Here is an 18,335-nt window from a genome sequence, read left to right as displayed (position 1 = left end):
GTTTGACTCGGTTGCTTGAAGTTGTTTTGCTGAACTGCATGTTACAGTTCCGTTTGATGCTCCAATACGCCCCCTCAACCAAATGGGCAGCTCTTGCACATGCAGGTTGTGTCTTAATAAATTAAATCGAGCAGCAGCCAGTGGCTTGGTAAGAAGGTCTGCAAGTTGGTCTTTGGTGGACAAAAACGACACATAGAGTTTCTTCTGTAAAACTTGATCTCGTACATAATGAAAGTCAATTTCAATATGTTTGGTTCTGGCATGGAACATGGGGTTTGAAGACAGGTAAGTTGCTCCAATATTATCACACCATAGCTGCGGACAGTGAGGGAGCTTGAGGTCAAGATCATGTAGTAGGGACTGCAACCATTGAATTTCTGCAGTAGTGTTGGAAAGTGCTTTATACTCAGATTCTGTACTGCTGCGTGCAACCGTTTTCTGTTGCTTACAACTCCAGGAGATCAAATTGTTTCCATGAAAAATACAATAAGCTCCAACACTTCTCCTATCATCATTATCTGCCGCCCAGTCGGCATCACTAAAACCATGAAGTGAGTGAGTAGAGCTGCTGGAAAAACGAAGGCCAAAGGAGATTGTTTGTTTGAGATAACGCAAAATCCGCTTCACAGCTAGCCAATGGGGCACCTTGGGGTTATGCATAAATTTACTAACTCGATGGACAGAGAAGGCAATATCAGGCCGTGTAAATCCCAGGTAATGAAGTGCACCGACAGTGCTTCGATAGAGTTGCGGGTCTTCAAAATCACTTCCCTCGAATTTTGAAAGTTGGCAATTAGTGGACATCGGTGTGGAGCACGGTTTGACCTTGTCCATTTGGACCTTGCAGAGAAGATCAGCAATATACTTCCTTTGTGTGAGAATGAGATCGGATCCATCATACAATATTTCGATGCCAAGAAAGAAGGATAATTCACCCAAGTCCTTAACTGGAAGAGCATGAGCCAATTGAGTGATAAAATTAGTAATTGCTGCGATGCTAGAACCTGTAACAATGATGTCGTCCACGTAAATAAGAACTACCAAATAAATAGGACCTTGGTTAAATATGTAGAGGGATGTGTCTGCCTTGGATCCGCGAAAGCCATAGTGCTGCAATTTTTCCGTTAGTTTTGAAAACCAAGCACGAGGTGCTTGACGAAGGCCATAGAGACTTTTACGTAAGCGACAAACATAATGTGGAAAATCTGGGTGTTGGAACCCTTGAGGCTGCTGCATATATACTTCGTCATGGAGGTCGCCATGGAGGAAAGCGTTTTGAATGTCAAGTTGGCGAAGAGGCCAACCTTTGGATGTTGCTAGAGATAAAACAAGGCGAACAGTGCTCGGTTTTACCACTGGGCTGAACATTTCCGAGAAATCGACACCAGCTTGTTGGTGGTACCCCTTGGCAACCAGGCGAGCTTTGAAGCGTTCGATATGTCCATTTGCATGGGTTTTGATGCGATATACCCATTTATTTCCCACAAGATTTTGATGAGGTGTTGGTGGAACTAAATCCCAAGTTCCATTTTTGATCAATGCATTGAACTCGTGGTTCATTGCATCACGCCAGGAAGCATGCTTGGATGCTTCAGTAAACGAAGTTGGTTCTTTAAATGGTGAGGTACAATCTGCGAGTAAGCATGTTGGTAAGGGATACCTGACTAAGCCGACAAAGGGAAGCTTTGGCTTTAGATTGTTGGTTTGGGAACGGGTTATGATGCGCCGAGGTGCAGCTAGAGGATCTGTTGAAATATCTGAAGCACAAGTGGCAAGTTGAGCTGGAGCAGTGGGGATATCTGTGTTCTCGACTTCTGGTAGACAAGTAGTTGGGTCCTGATCAAGGGCTGTTGACAGTGGATCAAAGGAACAAGAACTATTACCTGCAGAAGGGGTGAGTGGGCGTGGAAGTGAAGGAGTTAAAGACAAAGGTAATGAAGCATTAGGCAGTGGAATGGAGGTACGGGTGGATTTGCAATTTTTATAAGGAAAGAATGACTCATCGAAAACAACATGCCGGGATACAAATATTTTTCCTGTAGATAAATCGAGACACTTGTAGCCTTGATGTGAGAGACTATAACCAATAAAAATACACGTTTTCGACCGAAAATCAATTTTATGCTTATTATAAGGGCGTAAATTTGGCCAGCAAGCACACCCAAAAATTCGCATAAAATTGTAGTGAGGTTTTTGTTGATAGGCTTTTTCAAAAGGAGATTGATTTTGCAAGATTTTGGTAGGCAAACGATTGATAATGTAAGTGGCAGCCTGGAAGGCATCTTCCCAAAAGGATGTAGGTAGGTGAGAGTGGGCTAACAACGTAAGACCCATTTTCACGATTTGACGGTGGCGACGCTCAACAGAACCCATTTGTTCATGTGTATATGGACAAGAGAGACGATGTTGGATGCCAGAGTTTTTAAAGTAAGCATTTAGTCGACGATACTCGCCACCCCAATCAGTTTGAATTTTTTTAATTTGGGTCTCAAAATGGCGTTCAACATATATTTGAAATTGAAGAAAAATGACTTCAACATCAGATTTGTGTTTTAATGGAAACAACCAAATAAATTTAGTATAATCATCCAAAAAACAAATATAGTAACGAGAACCATAACTGGAAATAACCGAACTGGGTCCCCAGACATCAGAATAAATTAGTTCCAAAGGCTTTGTAGAAACATTAGGAGAAGATGAAAAAGGTAAATTATGGCTTTTAGCCATCTCACATTCAGGACAGACAGGTTGTCTTTTATTATATCCAACAGGAATTTTATTAGCATGCAGCACATGATTGACAGTGCGAAAAGAGGCATGGCCTAAGCGACGATGCCAATCAGAAATAGAAACACGAACACCAATGAAAGCGGTAGAAATAGTGCGTTGGAGAGGCTGGGAAAAGCAATACAGCCCATCCTTGCTATGGCCTTTATGCAGGATGTTCCCCGAGTAGTCCTTAATCAGAAAAAAAGAATTGTGAAACTCAAAATAAACATTATTATCTTGAGTAAATTTTTGAACGGAGAGTAGATTTTTTGTGATTTGTGGAACAACAAGAATTTGATCAAGCACAAAAGATTTTGAAGGGGTGGGAAGAGAGGCAGTGCCTGTGTGTGTAATAGTCAAACCTGATCCATCACCAACTTGTATTTGATCGGTTCCAACATACTCGTCTGTTCGGAGATTGAGATTATGCAGATTATTTGTTAGGTGGTGAGTAGCGCCAGTGTCAGCATGCCATTCTTGATCAGATACTTGCTGAGGTTGGCCAGTAGAGAGATTTGCTTGTGCAGGTTGACGTTGTGGGGGAGGTAGAAAATGAGGATCGTACCGTTTGTAGCATCGAGATGCTGTGTGACCTGGTTTTTCACAAAGTTGGCACCAGAGATTAGATGGGGATGGAGGACGAAAAGGAGAATTACCTCGGCCTGAACCACGGTTGCGCCCCCTGCCACGGAAAGGTTGAGAGCTACGTCCTCGGAAGTTGTTGAAGGAGGGAGACTTAGCGGCAACATGAGCAGAGGCAGTTATAGAGGGAACCGTTTGAGAGTGCTGCTGAATACGGGCCTCACATGTGAGCAGCATTGAGTAGAAATCTTCTAATGGCATAGTGGTGTCACGAGCAGACACAGTGGTGACAAGAGAGTCATATTCAGGTCCAAGACCAGCAAGAATATATGTAATAATGTCATCACATGTTAAGGGATGACCAGCAAGAGCGAGATCATCAGCCAAGCGCTTAATATGCAGAAAGTATTCACTAGCCGTCTGGGTGGTTTTACGTGCATTGGAAAGTTGGGAGCGCACATGAATGGACTGAGCTCGTGAGTGGGAAGCAAAGGCAGAGGTAAGAGCCGTCCAAACTGCATGTGAGGAAGTGCAATGTGCAACTTGTGCAAGAACTTCATCAGTGAGAGAAGCATTGATGCAGCTTAGAAATAAATTATCCTGAATTTCCCATGTGTCAAACATAGGATTTGGAGAGCAGGTGCCATCAGCAGCACGTAATTCTTGTGGTGGTGGTTTGAGAGTGCCATCCACATAACCAAAAACTTTTTGGCCTTTCAAGTAAGGAAGCATAGTAGCTTTCCAAGTGAGGTAATTGTGACGGCTAAGTTTGGTGATATTAAGAGAGGAAGTGGGACTGAAGAGAGGAAGAGTAGAGGTAGACATGGTGAATAGAGGAAAACAAAGATGTGGGATCGTTAGGCTGATACCATGTAAAGTCTTAGAGTAAAATAGAGAAAGCAGAGTTTGAATATTCAAAATTATGTTCATTAAAGTGTTCTGATGTGATCTATATATAGTACACAGGTATAACAAATTACATTTGATACGGAAGTATTTAAAAATTAAATATCAAGATAAGAATCCCAAGAATCACGGCTTTGCTTCTTTCACTCTGCACGGCAATTGAGGAATTTGTTTTGCTGAAGACTCGGGTGCTCCAGGTTGTTTTGCTGAAGCTGAAGACTCGGTTGCTTGAAGTTGTTTTGCTGAACTGCTTGTTGCAGTTCCGTTTGACTCGGTTGCTTGAAGTTGTTTTGCTGAACTGCATGTTACAGTTCCGTTTGATGCTCCAATAAGCACTAGAGCTACTTGTGGACACAGTAATGTACACCATGACTTATGGGCTTGGATTGTGATGACGATAGGGAAGACAGATACTTAAGAATACAAAAATTCCTCTTGAAAATTCAAATGTATCTTAATTCAAAGTAAGTTTGGACTAATGAAAGTGAGCCAGCTTCATCATGCAGCCTAATTCGGGTAATATCATAATCTCTACTCTTAAATTTCGGACATCTTCGATAAGATTTGTGCTGTGCTAGCTCCAATATCTTTGGTTTTGATACCATTTATCATCATCTTATAAAGACGCTCTAATAAAACATCTTGGTTATATCCAAAAGATTTGGTCGGTTTGGAATTCCTTGTGATCTTTTTATTTAGTCTAAGTTTCACCAAACATCCATACAACTCCTTTAGTTAGCATCTAATTCTAAGCAGAGTATCTGGACACATATGCCTAGCTAGTGCTTGCGTGAGCAAAGGGATCTCTTACACAGGGGCGGCTCAAAGGGCAGGGCGGCTAAGGCGCTTGCCTGAGCCCCCACTCCTTAAGCCCCACCAAAAAGCCCCTGCTAACGTGGTTTGTTTAAAAAAATGTCATTTATATTATTTCAAAAAATAAAATTGATAAAAAATAAATATTAAAAAAGGTTAATATTGTAACGAACACTTCTCAATATTCTTTTAACATTTTGTTATGAGTTGTAAATAAATTAATAGAGCAATATTTCTAATAAACACCTTATAACATAAAAGCGTAGTTATTTAAGATATACACTAATTAAGAATAGAATACAAAATTTAGATTTTAATCTCAACTTTAAATAATATTGATCATGATCTGAAAATAAAATTTTTATGATTTTTTTTTTTTTTATGATTTGGGAGAGGTGGTTTTGAATTTCAGACCTCTATTTTAAAAATTAAATGTTATGACAATCAAGTCACATACCTTTAATTAAAAAAAAAAAAAAATTCTGATCTTGAAACTTACATAGGGGAAAAAAAAAATCGTATATTTTAGAATCTGTTTATTTGTATTATACTTAATTGGAGAGTTGATTGAATTATTATATTAAAAGTTCTTGAAAATAATCTCATCTTAAATTCTTGCCTTAGGCCACCGTGTGCATTGAGCCGCCCTGGCTATTACACGACGCTAATGATCAACTGCAAAATGTAATCCACTTTTGAAAGAAAGTCCACTACTTTCCAGTTTCCAATAAGAAGATGACATTCATATCACATTTTACACAAATATTCAAAGGTCTGAGAAATATTTCGGTGATCATCTACTCTTATTATATATATTCTTTAATGAAAATCGAGTAATATATATATATATATATATAACAGATGAGAAATGATATATCTAATGCTATTAATAATATTCTTTTCCAAGAAATTTCTGAGAAATTTCAATCATTTTGCTTATTCAAAAATGGATTGGTGCTGTTGCACCTGAATTTCTTTTGGCCTACGAGCTTCATTTCTATAAGATGTTTTGATCGAAAGTAAGAAAACTAGAGAGAGAGAGAGAGAGAGAGAGAGAGACTCTTTATTATCAAACTTCGCCTTTCTTATAGTTTTATTAGTTTCAGACGCCAAATTTTCCACAAACAGAACGCTCAAAGTTAGGTGTTAAACGTTAAGATCAAGTGTTTAAGGTTGATACTTTTCTAGAAGATTGATTTGTTCTATAATCATGCACTAATCACTCAAAGTAAAGTATATACATCATGTATTGCCAACACGTGTGCGGCGCTTAGACTCTTTTATCATTTTGTATTGACAAAAAACAAACACCACGATTGCATTTTTGTGCTTTCATGTTGAACCTATACTGAACATGTCGGCAGGCTTTTACATTCACTGCCCCATGACAATATGAATGAGAAGTGTGACCATAGATCATAACGTGACAAAATTGCAGGACCTCTAAGTAATGTAATATAATAACATTTGTGAGCAGAAGGATATCGTGTTGGATGTATACAAGTTGATTAACAACCTGCTGAATGGTGTAAACTGTAGAGACATCAGTCCACCCCCACAAACTAATCATGAAATATTGTACTGAAATGTTCCAATTTTAGCGGCTTAAAAAGCACCAATTTTAGTGGAGATAAATTGCCCACCATGGCCTCTGATCTCTTAATCTTAGTTTCTATTTGTGTTGTCATTTATTGTTTTGTCTTAGTTCTATATTAAATATTAAGAATATAATACAAATAATTAAATCTATTTATTCTTATCAGCTTAAATTTTTGGAATGATGGGTGATTTTGTATATATGGTATCAAAGTAGAGGTTCTGAGTTCGAACCCAAACTCTACACTCTATCTCGTTTAATTAAATATTTCACGTATTGAAAGCAACTGATTGAGGGGGACGTCTCACCACTCACCACTTGTCCTCCTGTTTAAGACTATGATTGCCACTTTCGAAAATTTAATTTGGATTCCGAAAAAAATTATGGATTTGGAAGTGAACATGCACAATGAGGATTCAAAAGGTTTTATAGTAGAATGACACAAAATATCAGACAAACATCAAGGATTCAAGGGTTGGATTCACATGATCTACAGTTATAGGATACTGATCAGTGATCATTCCCATTGATGTAATGATCGTTTCATGTAATATCACATGCCGACTATCATTGGTTCCTGAACCAAACTACGCCTGCATACATGATTGCTTCTGGTTCTGTTTCCCTCAAGCTAGTAAATGACATGTTTGTATATTTTTCTTGGTTGTAACCGAAATTCAGATAAAGTCTCTGCAGCCTTTGACATGATTAATCCATGGCGAGTTACTGTTTGCAAACTTATTGCTTCTTTAACTACTTTTTTTATTTAGGATTGCCATTTTCCATGTAATGAATTGGATCTACCAACTTGATTAGTTTTATGCCACGTGGGGTTTTAATAAGAAAGCCTGGTAATCCTACAATGTCAATGATGATGGGCTGCTTCAACCTATCTTTCACTGATTGTGTTTTTTAGTATTTTACGGTAACAGCATCGGCTCTTACTCTATCGAATCATCTAATGTAAACCCATTCTATATCATTGATTTTGTTTCAACCTAATGTAGATCCTTTCATAAGGTTGCTGTGTTTGGAATATGTGATTCCAACCTCCATGATGAAGAAATTTATGGGCCTAACTCATCTCATAAAACCGGTTCAATAAGAGAGGATTGTTCATTCCTTATAAACATGCCCAAGACCTTGTCCACAGATAATGTGAGATTATTCCTCAACACCCTCCCTCATGTGCAGGTAGGGCTGCAAACGGTCCGGTCTGGCGATGGACCGAAAATTTTCGGTCCATTATTTTTCCGGACCGGACCGGACCGAACACCCAAAGGGACCGGACCGGACCAATAGCTATCAGTCCGGTCCGGTCCAGTCGGTCCGCCCTCTTTTTTTTTTTTAAATAATTAATAAAAAAATTTATTTAAAATACTAAATTAAATTAAGTGACTTATTAATGTGGATTATGTAACAAACTTAATAAAAAAATATTTTATATGGTCAATGATAATAAATTAGATGAAAATTATATTATTAATTTATATAATTACTATATAATTATCTAATTGATATTATATATTTATTAATTCATAGAATATTAACAAGTGTTAATAGTATATTTAAAATTTTATATTGTTAATAGTGATAGGTTAAATGAAGATATATATAAAATATTGTTAATTTATAGAATATTAACAAGTATTAATAATATATTTAAAAATTTATATTGTTAATTGTACAATTATTATATATAAAATATATATAAATTTTTTTTTTTTAATTTTTCATTCGGTCCGGTCCGGTCCGAAAAAACCGTGGACCGGACCGAATGATTTCGGTCCTCTAAAATATAGACCAGACCGGACCGGTCTAAGTCTCGGTCCGGTCCGGTCCGGACCAAAACGGTCGGTCCGTTCGGTCCGACTGGACCGTTAATCACCCCTATGTGCAGGCCAATATTTTTCCTAATCCTTGGGCCCAACCTGATCCGACATCCATGCCAATATAGGAAAAACCGACCCGAATCTAGTCGGGTCAACCCGTCTAATATCAACCAATCTCCAGAAATGTCTTTTAAAACCCCTTCGAACCCACAGCCTATATGGGTTTCTTCTTCAATTGCTATAAATTCTCTCAAAGCCTCCAAATCGTTCTCTATGCAGCCTACTCCGAACTACTAGGGTTTCGAAAGCGAGGGTGAGAAGGAACTTAGACACTGAATCACCATAAGGGCCAAGTTAAGATTTGATTGTAGTCTTATTGCCATATGATATTTGTCGGACCCTACTATTTGCTCGATCTAAAAACTAAAAAATGGACGGTTTTTAATTTTTCTAATCTCGTACTGGGGTTTGCTCTTTGGTTTCACAGTGGAAGAAGAAGCGCATGAGGAGGTTGAAGAGGAAGCGCCGAAAGATGAGGCAGAGATCCAAGTAGTTCTCTTGCCAATAAATCGACGTTGTTTTGTGTCTAATTGGTTTTTGATTAGAGAGTCATAGTGTTTTCCATTTTTACGTTTGGATTTAATATCTGAAAGGTTGGAGTTTTGTGCTGTTAAATGAGTTTTTTCCTTTCGCTTTTCCTTTTTGATCTTTGTCTAGTTTGTCTGAGTCTACAGAGCATCAAAGAAAATGGGGCCCAACGTTGCAACAAAACTACGCCTCCGACCTCGCGAGCTTGGCTTAGTATCAACCCTATCGCGTAGCCGCAGCACATGCAGGGCATAGACTTTGCCGATGACAACGACTTAGGTGATAACAGAGAGAAATGGGGAGTGATGGCAGCTATGGTTTGAGATTTGGGGATGGATGGCATAAGGTCTGTGATTGTTGGATCGAAACCGATAGTTAGCGGGTTTGACCCACAAGTTCGTTCAACCCGCTTTTATCGGTCGGGTCGGGCCAGGCCAACATCTTTTCTGCACAACCCTACCTGTGGCAGGCTCTGATACCATGAAGAAATTTGTGGGCCTAACTCATCTCATAAAATCGATTTAACAAGAGATGATTGTTCATTCCTTATAAACATCCTCAAGACATTGTTCACAGGCAATATGAGATTATTCTTTTCCCCCATTTGTTTTTCTAGTTCACTCACTTTTTATCTCCGACCAAAGGAATATAATAGCATAAAGTGAGGTAAAAGGAAGGCATGAGCAGTGGACCATGAGTCCACTACATCTAAATACAGGGACCATTTACTAGAATAAACCAGATAATCCTAACAAAGGGCTAGAAGTGAGTGACAAATTAGCAAAAATTGACCTGTTACAACAACATGAGACTTGAATGGTATCTACTGTATGTCATATATATGGCATAGGTATCACGTATTTTCACAGGTTATGTAGGCATGCCTTTCCCTTTTTTTTTTCAAAGACTGAAAATATATAATATACCGTCTTTTAGGAAATTTTTAAGCACAGTGATTCATTCATTTGTCCTGAACGAATATAGCCATTGTGGAACAAACAAACCAAAAAAATATTTGACCCTGACTTTGAAAAGACATTTAATCATTGTTTTTATGGAAGGAGGCAATGCCTCCTTTGTGATCTTCAACCTATAAAAAAAGTTGATCCCATCTAAACCAGAATTTGGACTTTTATTGTAAAGAATGAAATGATGGAAATGGAGAATTTCATAAGATACACATATCCATCTTGATGTTGCAGTTCGCACTGCAGCAAGGTGATATCAGGCACTCTTAGGGAGGTGGTGGGGCAGCACTCAGCCATTATTTCTCCTTGTGGTGTTAATCTTTCTTCGAATTTATTTATACTGAGAACTCTTTCATACTAGAACTCGAAAACTGCACACTGCAGCATATTATCAGACAGACATGGCAAAGGCCATTCTTCTTGCTATTACAAAGGTATTAATGATTCTACTATTTACCGGTTGGATTTCCCTTTGGCTTCTAAAGCCCACACAACTGTGGACAAGGAAATGGAAAGGAGCCGAAGAGACTGCTAGGAGTACTGTGCTTGGATATTATGGTACCTTCTCAAGACTTCATCCATTTAAGTTTTACCTACTGCCAAGAAATTCACTGAATTAAGCAGGAGTTTCATAATTGAATGTGAAATTAACATTAGTTAATAATGGAAATATGTTGCAGGTCTTGATTTTCTTGTGTATACATTTCCCCTGATTGCTTTGGCTATAACCGGACTTGTTTACTTGGATCTGAAAGCCAGGGAACCAAAAAACAGGTACTATTGTCTCTCATCTGGTTTTAGAACATCGCCACCGTAATTCTTAATTTATTGATTTTCTTCTCCTGCTTAAAAATGTATGACAGGCAAGGAAGGACTACACATGTGACTTTCTCAAATCCAGTGGTTGTGAACAGTCTTATTGGTGTTCTCTCCGGTATTGAAATTCTGGCAGTGTTTCTGTTTGTCCTTTTCTTAGCATGGACTTTCTATGCCCACATCTCTAATGATTTCAAGAAGTTGATGCCAGACAAAAAACTCAAGTTGAATTTGTAAGTACCTTTGCTAGATATGTTCGACACAGAAAACCAACAATTTCACCATTTTTAATGCTTAATTTGTATTCCAGATGGCAACTCAAGTACTTAAGAGTGGCAACCCGGTTTGGTTTGCTAGCAGAAGCCTGCCTGGCTTTGTTGCTTCTGCCAATTTTAAGGGGGCTGGCAATCTTTCGCTTACTTGGCATTCAGTTTGAAGCTTCAGTAAGATACCACATCTGGGTTGGGACAGCAATGCTAACTTTTGCCACTTTACATGGTGCAAGCACCTTGTTCATCTGGGGGATCAGTCACCACATTCAGGACGAGGTAATCATACCCTTTTATTGTCCATTTCAGTCATTCACTTTACAGATTATTTTTCATCATCACTACTACTTGGTATTTCAGTTTAACTTGTATCATGTTTTTCCGTGGCTTGTTTTTATTGAACAACAGATATGGAAATGGCAGAAAACTGGGAGGATATACCTTGCTGGGGAGATTGGTCTTGTTACAGGGCTAGTGATCTGGATTACAGCACTTCCTCAGATAAGGAGGAAAAACTTTGAACTCTTCTATTACACGCATCATCTCTACATAGTCTTCCTAGTATTTTTCCTGTTTCATGGTGGAGATCGGCACTTCTATATGGTTTTCCCCGGAATTTTCCTGTTTGGCCTTGACAAAATACTCCGAATCGTACAATCAAGACCAGAATCTTGCATTCTTGCAGCACGTGTCTTCCCTTCCAAAGCCATAGAGCTTATTTTGCCCAAGGATCCAAGTAAATTTGCAGTCCCTTTCAGTTACTAGAAAATCATAAAAGAAAAGGCTTGAAAGTTCTCCATGAAGCAATTTTTCCAACTCATTTGCAGGCTTGAAGTATACCCCGACAAGCGTGCTATTTATGAAGATACCAAGTATCTCCAAATGTCAGTGGCACTCTTTCAGTATAACCTCGAGCTCTAGTGTCAATGATGATTCCATGTCTGTCATAATTAAATGTGAAGGATGGTGGACAAATTCGCTCTATGACTTGATACAAGCTGATCTAGACTCAGATTCGGACCAGACGAAGTGCATACCAATAGCAGTTGAAGGCCCTTATGGACCTGCCTCGGTCGACTTCCTAAGGTGTAGAAAACGATCCAACTACATTAAAATTTTCTGTGAATTAGTTATAGGACTTGTTCAAGATGCTCAACTGTTCATCATCTCCTAGAAATCATGTTCGTAGGATTTAAATTTTCTTTACTAATAAAAAGAAATCTTCTTGCAGATATGACAGTCTACTTATGATCGCCGGGGGAATTGGGATAACTCCATTTCTAAGCATTTTACAGGAAATTGCCTCGGCACAAACCAGTGGCAAATATAGATTCCCCACAAGAGTGCAACTTATATATGTTGTGAAGAAATCTCAAGATGTATGTGTGTTAAACTCAATCTCATCTCTGTTCCAGAGCCAGTCAACAGAAAGATGGCATCTAAAACTAAAAGTTTTTGTGACTCAAGAAGTGCAAGATGGTCCAACTGTAAGAGAACTTCTATGTGATTCATCTCAAGTTCGAACTGCACAGTTCAACACAAAATGTTCGAATTATGCAATATATGGACTTGAAAGTCTGCTCTGTATTGCAGCCTTGGCTGGATTTGCCTCCATTGTTTTCCTTGTGTTCCTTATTTGTCTCAATCGTATCTTTGTTCCCTCCCAAAAGAAGGCCTCCAAGGAAAAGACTCCTTCTTGGGTTGCTGATCTACTTCTCATATCTTCATTTGTCATAGCTTTAATATGCTCCACTTTGGTGGCAGTCATTTTGAGATGGAGAAGGCTGAAGAATGAGACTCCACTAATCTTCCAAAAACAAGGCAAAGCCATGGATGTAGAATCAAGGATGGCCCTTGAGGAACATGAAGTCCATTTTGGAGGAAGGCCCGACTTCCAAGGTAATTTCTGTATTCCTCTTTCCATAACTTTCCTTATTTGTTCCCTTTTTTTCTTGAGCATCTTGAGCAAAGACAAATTAGTCTCGGAATCTAAGAACGGAATAGGATCTAACGAGTGAATTCAACAGATATATTTGCAAAGTTTCCAAATGAAACGGGTGGATCTGATATTGGAGTCATGGTGTGTGGACCTGAATCAATGAAAGAGTCAGTAGCTACAGTCTGCCAGCATAAGTCTCAAGGTTTCAAGATGGGGGGCGCCAAGAAAAATAAACCACACTTCAGTTTCCACCCCCTCAACTTCACACTCTAGTGCATCGATCACAACATATAAAGTACAAGATAGTGTCTAATGTAAGCATACCTCTACTGGAGATCATGATAGAGGTTTGTCTAGATTGCTTGCTTATGTGATTGGTCTTTAGGCCATTAAGTAAGGAATTGCAGCATGTGCATGTTTGTACTATACGATACTAGGAATTCCCTCAAGAACTTGGAACCCTTAGTAGTTCTTTTCTAGACTGTTTGGAACCCCTTTCTCTTTCAAAATGGATTTCCTGATCATATGTTACATGATTCTATTCCATCATCTCAATTTGAACTCAAAGGAGTCCAAAGAGCCTAGCCAAAAGCATTAACTTCAACCTTTCATTTATGGAGAGATAGCTCGTGATGCTCAAATGGCTCTAAAAATAAACCTTGACTACTGTAAGTGCAGGTCATTCAGGTAAAAATAAACCTTGGCAGGTCTGACTTCTCTTTTGCACTTCTCAAGGTCTTCTCTGGAAAAAAGAAAAAGAATAATCACCTTAATGTTTTGCCACCAACTTGCCACCAACTTGTCATAAGTATATAACCTTGTCAAGACTGCTTTAATTTAGCTTGGAAGCAAAGACTTTTTCTAACTCTTGACTTCTCTTCTAATACATGAGCGGTGATGGTACTGAGCATTATTTTTTATGGCAAAAGAATACCGTGATAACAGTACTACAAAACAGCTTGGTGAAAAGGTAGACAAATCAAGATGCTAAAAACAACTTGATGGTACTAACATCAATCACTCTTAGCTTAATAATCTTAGGCAATGGTAAGGCAGTAAGGCTACATAAATTGAAGATGACATTGGGCACTATCTATTTTCTCAGCTTGCCCTACAACATGCCAAGGCCCCCAAAATAGACCCTCCTTTTTCTTTTCAGAGCACACCACAATGGACCTCATCTCTTTGACTCTGAGGACCACAACGAATAGGATAATGTATTTGATCATTCTATCTTAGCTTACATATGCATGGAAGATGATAAAGAAAAGTAAATAAAATTATATATTATTCACAAACTACAACCTTTTTTTTTTTTTTTTTTTTTTGCATAATAATAATTTATACTGTCAAAATGGTCATTTAACCCTCTCGATTCATTGCACAATTCATAATTTATTATCTCTTAATGATAATAAGATAAGATGATTTTAGACGAGTTGAATAAAATATTATTAGAATATTATTTTTTAATATTATTATTATTATAAGATTTGAAAATTTTTAATTATTTATTATATTTTATGTAAAATTTTAAAAAAATTATAATGATGAGATGAAACAATCTTCATATCTAAACGGGGCCTAAGATTGTATTGTATCATTTTTCTTATTCATAACATTTTATTTAAGAATAATTTTAGTGGTTTGGATTTCTTGTTGGAGGAATAAAAATGATATTTTTTAAAAATAAAAGGAATTGTTCACTATTTTTTTATAATTATTATAAATTGAGAAAAGTCTATGCATGATTTGACAAAGCATTTTAATAGATGCATCTATTGATTAAAGATTAGACAAATGGACCATAAAAATAATATTATGGGGTCTGTTTATTCTGTCTGTCAAAAGAAGATCCAATATAATACTGCTAAAAAAATCCAACTTAATTAACAATATTATATCCAACTAATCAATGGCTTCAAGAACTCTTTTATTAAAATGAATACAAATTTTTAATTTTATCCAAAACAAAGCCCGATTTATTTTTACTAGAAAAAAATACAAATCATACAAAATATAATACAAAATGCATAAAAATGTTTTTTTTTCTTTTTGTTACATTAAAAAAAGACAGTAATGTGAACTACGTCGTGGAAAATAAAATGGTGCGTCAATTCTCAGAAGTCAGTGAAGACCATTCATAATAAATTCTTTTATAACAAAAAGAAATTTTGAAAAAAAAAAGAAAGGCATTCACACCGCAGATCGCAGCGGCGCCACCTCCTCTGACTCGCCACCGCCTAAACCACCACCGATAGTATTGTCGCCGCGTGCCAAGTCTGACAGCAAATCCGCCGGAGCAGCGGCATCCTGCTCGCTCACCAATACTGCTACCACGTCCTTCATGGTGGGTCTCCGTTGGGGATCAGGGTGACAGCAAGCCAACCCAAGCTTGAGCACCATATCCATCTCCTCCGGCTCATATTCACCTCTCATCTTCGGGTCCGCCGCCTCACCCACCTTCCCGCTCACGTACAGATCCCTCACCCAGTCTATCAGCACCACCTCTTCCTCCGTCGCGGCCATCTCTATCGGTCTCCTCCCACAAGCCACCTCGAGTATCACCACTCCAAAGCTGTACACGTCGCTGGCCCACGTGGGTGAGGCCACAGTTGCGAGCTCGGGTGCTAAGTAGCCTAAAGTCCCGACCACGCGCGTTGTGTTGGGGACTTCACCGTGCTGGTATAGCTTGGCGAGTCCGAAGTCTCCGAGCCTACCTCGCATGTCCGAGTCTAGTAGTATGTTGCTGGACTTAACGTCTCTGTGAACTACCACTTGGTCCCAACCGTGGTGAAGATAGTTCAGGCCTTCGGCAATGTCGGCAAGCACTCTGCGGCGTTGTTCCCAGCCGAGTAGCTTCGTAGGCTTGTCGAAAATCCATTTGTTGAGGCTTCCATTGGGCATGTAGTCGTAGACAAGCATGAGTTGGTTGCCTTTTCTGCACCAACCACGCATTTGGACAAGATTCTTGTGCTGGAGCCTGCCCATGCTGGATATCTCTGCCATGAATTCTCTCAGCCCTTGTTTCGAATCGTGGTTCACGCATTTGACTGCTACTTCCGTGTTGTTTGTCAAAGTTCCTTTGTAGACTTTGCCAAATCCACCCGAGCCGAGAAGGTCATCATTGGAGAATCCATCAGTGGCCTCGCTAAGCTCCTCGTAGGAAAATCTGTGCGGCCAGTATTCAAGCTCCCAATCTTCGATCTCATCCTCTTCATCTCGCAATTTGTTCTTTCGCCAAAACAAGTAAAACCCAGATGCACAAATGATCACAAAGGCAGCACAACCCAGGGTGATCCCAGCAATTTCCCCAGTTGACATAGAATTAGACGACGATTCAGGCTCAAAAAGGGGCAAGTTGGTCGTGTTTATTTCCCTAGCAAATCCCGTGTCGCTCAAGCTCCAAGCCAAAACCCTCTGTGCCTCAATCCATTCAGTCTTCGACGCAGAAAATCCAACATACATCTCAGCCGAAACATAATTAGCTATAACCGGATCCTTGAAAGTAAGCGTGGGCTTAGACGGACGAGACATACCAATCGGCGCTATGGTAACATTGATTTCGAAGTCGGTACCATTAAAATCGATCCAAGCTCGTATATTCTGACCAGTCTGCATTCGGACGGGGACAAAACCCCCGGTCGAATTATAGTAACCGGCCGGCTGGGTCTTGGTCGATATGATATTATTGAGATCTATGCCGATGTGATTATCATTCGGGTCATTGAACTCGGGGTTTCGTCCCGTATCAAACTCAACCGCCAAAAGGGGCGCCACGGTAGGAACAGTAGCGTTGGTGAAAAGCCCAAAGTACTGGCTAGCAATCGCGCCTGGTGGGGAAGTACTGTTGGACAGAACAAAGGCGAGGCCGAATTGAGGACTTGTGGAAATCTTGGGCAGTATCGAGAACACGAAGGAGGTTGAAAACGAAGCAATCGTGGAGGAATTCGCGGTGGGTCTCATGGAGAGCTTGGTGGGATAGAAGGCTCGGCCGTAGGAGTACTGGTTCGAATCGTTGGTGAGACGGACGACGGAGGAGTCGAGCAGCGCGTCGTTGATGAGCGTGAGGTTGGTGGAATTAACGATCCCATTGAAGGAATTGAAGAGGAAGTCGACAGCAAAGGTGGGGGGAGAGATGAGAGATAGTAGGAAGACGATGAGTAGCATCATCCGTACAGATTCCGGCGAATGAAGGGTGATCTGCGGCGGCTACGAGACAGAGAGAAATTGAAGTAGCTGCGGAGGATTGGTCAAAAACCCATTTGGATAGGGATACTCAGTGATAATTTTGATTATATTCACCATACGCACCGCCGGTCTGAAAGCCAGCAGTACGTTTGAAAAATATATATATATAATATACTTGTTTTAAAAAACAAAAAGATAAGTTGGGGCTTTGACTCTGTAGATTAGAACTTTAGCATTATTCAGTTTCTAGTTTTGATACTTACAAATTGAAAAATTTTATATATCTTATTATTATCTCACTTTTTATGTCTTAGTATACTGCTATACAAACACATAATAACACTCATCTCGTATCATAAGAACTAAGCAACATTTTGAGCAGCGAGTTTGAATGGGGAGTTAAGAATGGGCCTGCTACGTTGCTTATGGGCCGTGTGACATTGGGCTGTAGAAGAGCCTTGTCTCTCTCTCTTCATGATTTGGCATTGCCTTCCATTCCATGCGTGTGAGGGCTGGCTACTTTATTTCCACTCTCTTAAAAGTTTTGGATGACTTCATCACTTTCAGGCATATTATTGTAGCCTCAATCCTCAAATATTATTTTTTAAATATAATTAATTGAGATTTACTCACCTTTTTTCTTTATCTATTTTTTTTTTTTTTTGGTCCTCTCAATTAACAATCGCTACTTCTTGGGACGCCTATATATAATAAATATTAATTTAATCCGTTCGGCAATCAGTTCGATATTAGACATAAAAAATAAAAGATAATACAATTTTGATATCGACTGTCAATTTGCATATGTTCTCTAGGGCTGTACAAGAACCATCCAAACCGAACAGAAACCAATTAGACCGGCCACCGAAACATAGAATCGGTCGAAATCGGTAGAGAGCCGATCGGCTTGCAGTAGAAAATAGAGAAAACCAATATTTGTTGGTTCGGTGCCGATTTGAACCTAATTCAAATCACTGAACCAGCCGATTAAAGAAATTATATTTTTTTATAAGTTCTGTACTCAAAACAACGAATTTATAGTTAAGTTTAATTGGAAAGAAGTCG

At 39.0% G+C, this 18,335-nt stretch overlaps 2 protein-coding genes across 2 annotated transcripts; one reads left to right on the top strand and one right to left on the bottom strand.

Moving 5' to 3' along the window:
• The first annotated feature begins 10,224 nt into the window (after nucleotides 1–10,224).
• On the top strand, nucleotides 10,225–13,615 carry LOC108985875 (ferric reduction oxidase 8, mitochondrial). Its single transcript, XM_018958333.2, has 8 exons — nucleotides 10,225–10,613; nucleotides 10,736–10,829; nucleotides 10,919–11,104; nucleotides 11,182–11,419; nucleotides 11,549–11,876; nucleotides 11,968–12,226; nucleotides 12,372–13,039; nucleotides 13,168–13,615. Exons 1-8 carry the CDS (start codon nucleotides 10,457–10,459, stop codon nucleotides 13,350–13,352), a joined length of 2,115 nt encoding a protein of 704 aa, XP_018813878.1. The 5' UTR covers nucleotides 10,225–10,456; the 3' UTR covers nucleotides 13,353–13,615.
• Nucleotides 13,616–15,001: 1,386 nt separating this feature from the next.
• LOC108985873 (L-type lectin-domain containing receptor kinase S.1) lies at nucleotides 15,002–17,414 on the bottom strand. The gene has a single exon (XM_018958331.2). It carries the CDS (start codon nucleotides 17,250–17,252, stop codon nucleotides 15,276–15,278), a length of 1,977 nt encoding a protein of 658 aa, XP_018813876.1. The 5' UTR covers nucleotides 17,253–17,414; the 3' UTR covers nucleotides 15,002–15,275.
• Between the last annotated feature and the right edge of the window lie 921 nt (nucleotides 17,415–18,335).

This window comes from Juglans regia, chromosome 2 (assembly GCF_001411555.2).
Source record: "Juglans regia cultivar Chandler chromosome 2, Walnut 2.0, whole genome shotgun sequence".
Taxonomy (NCBI): Eukaryota; Viridiplantae; Streptophyta; class Magnoliopsida; order Fagales; family Juglandaceae; genus Juglans; species Juglans regia.
The sequence above is the reverse complement of the archived record's forward strand: the minus strand, read 5'-3'. Positions and strand labels throughout refer to the sequence as shown.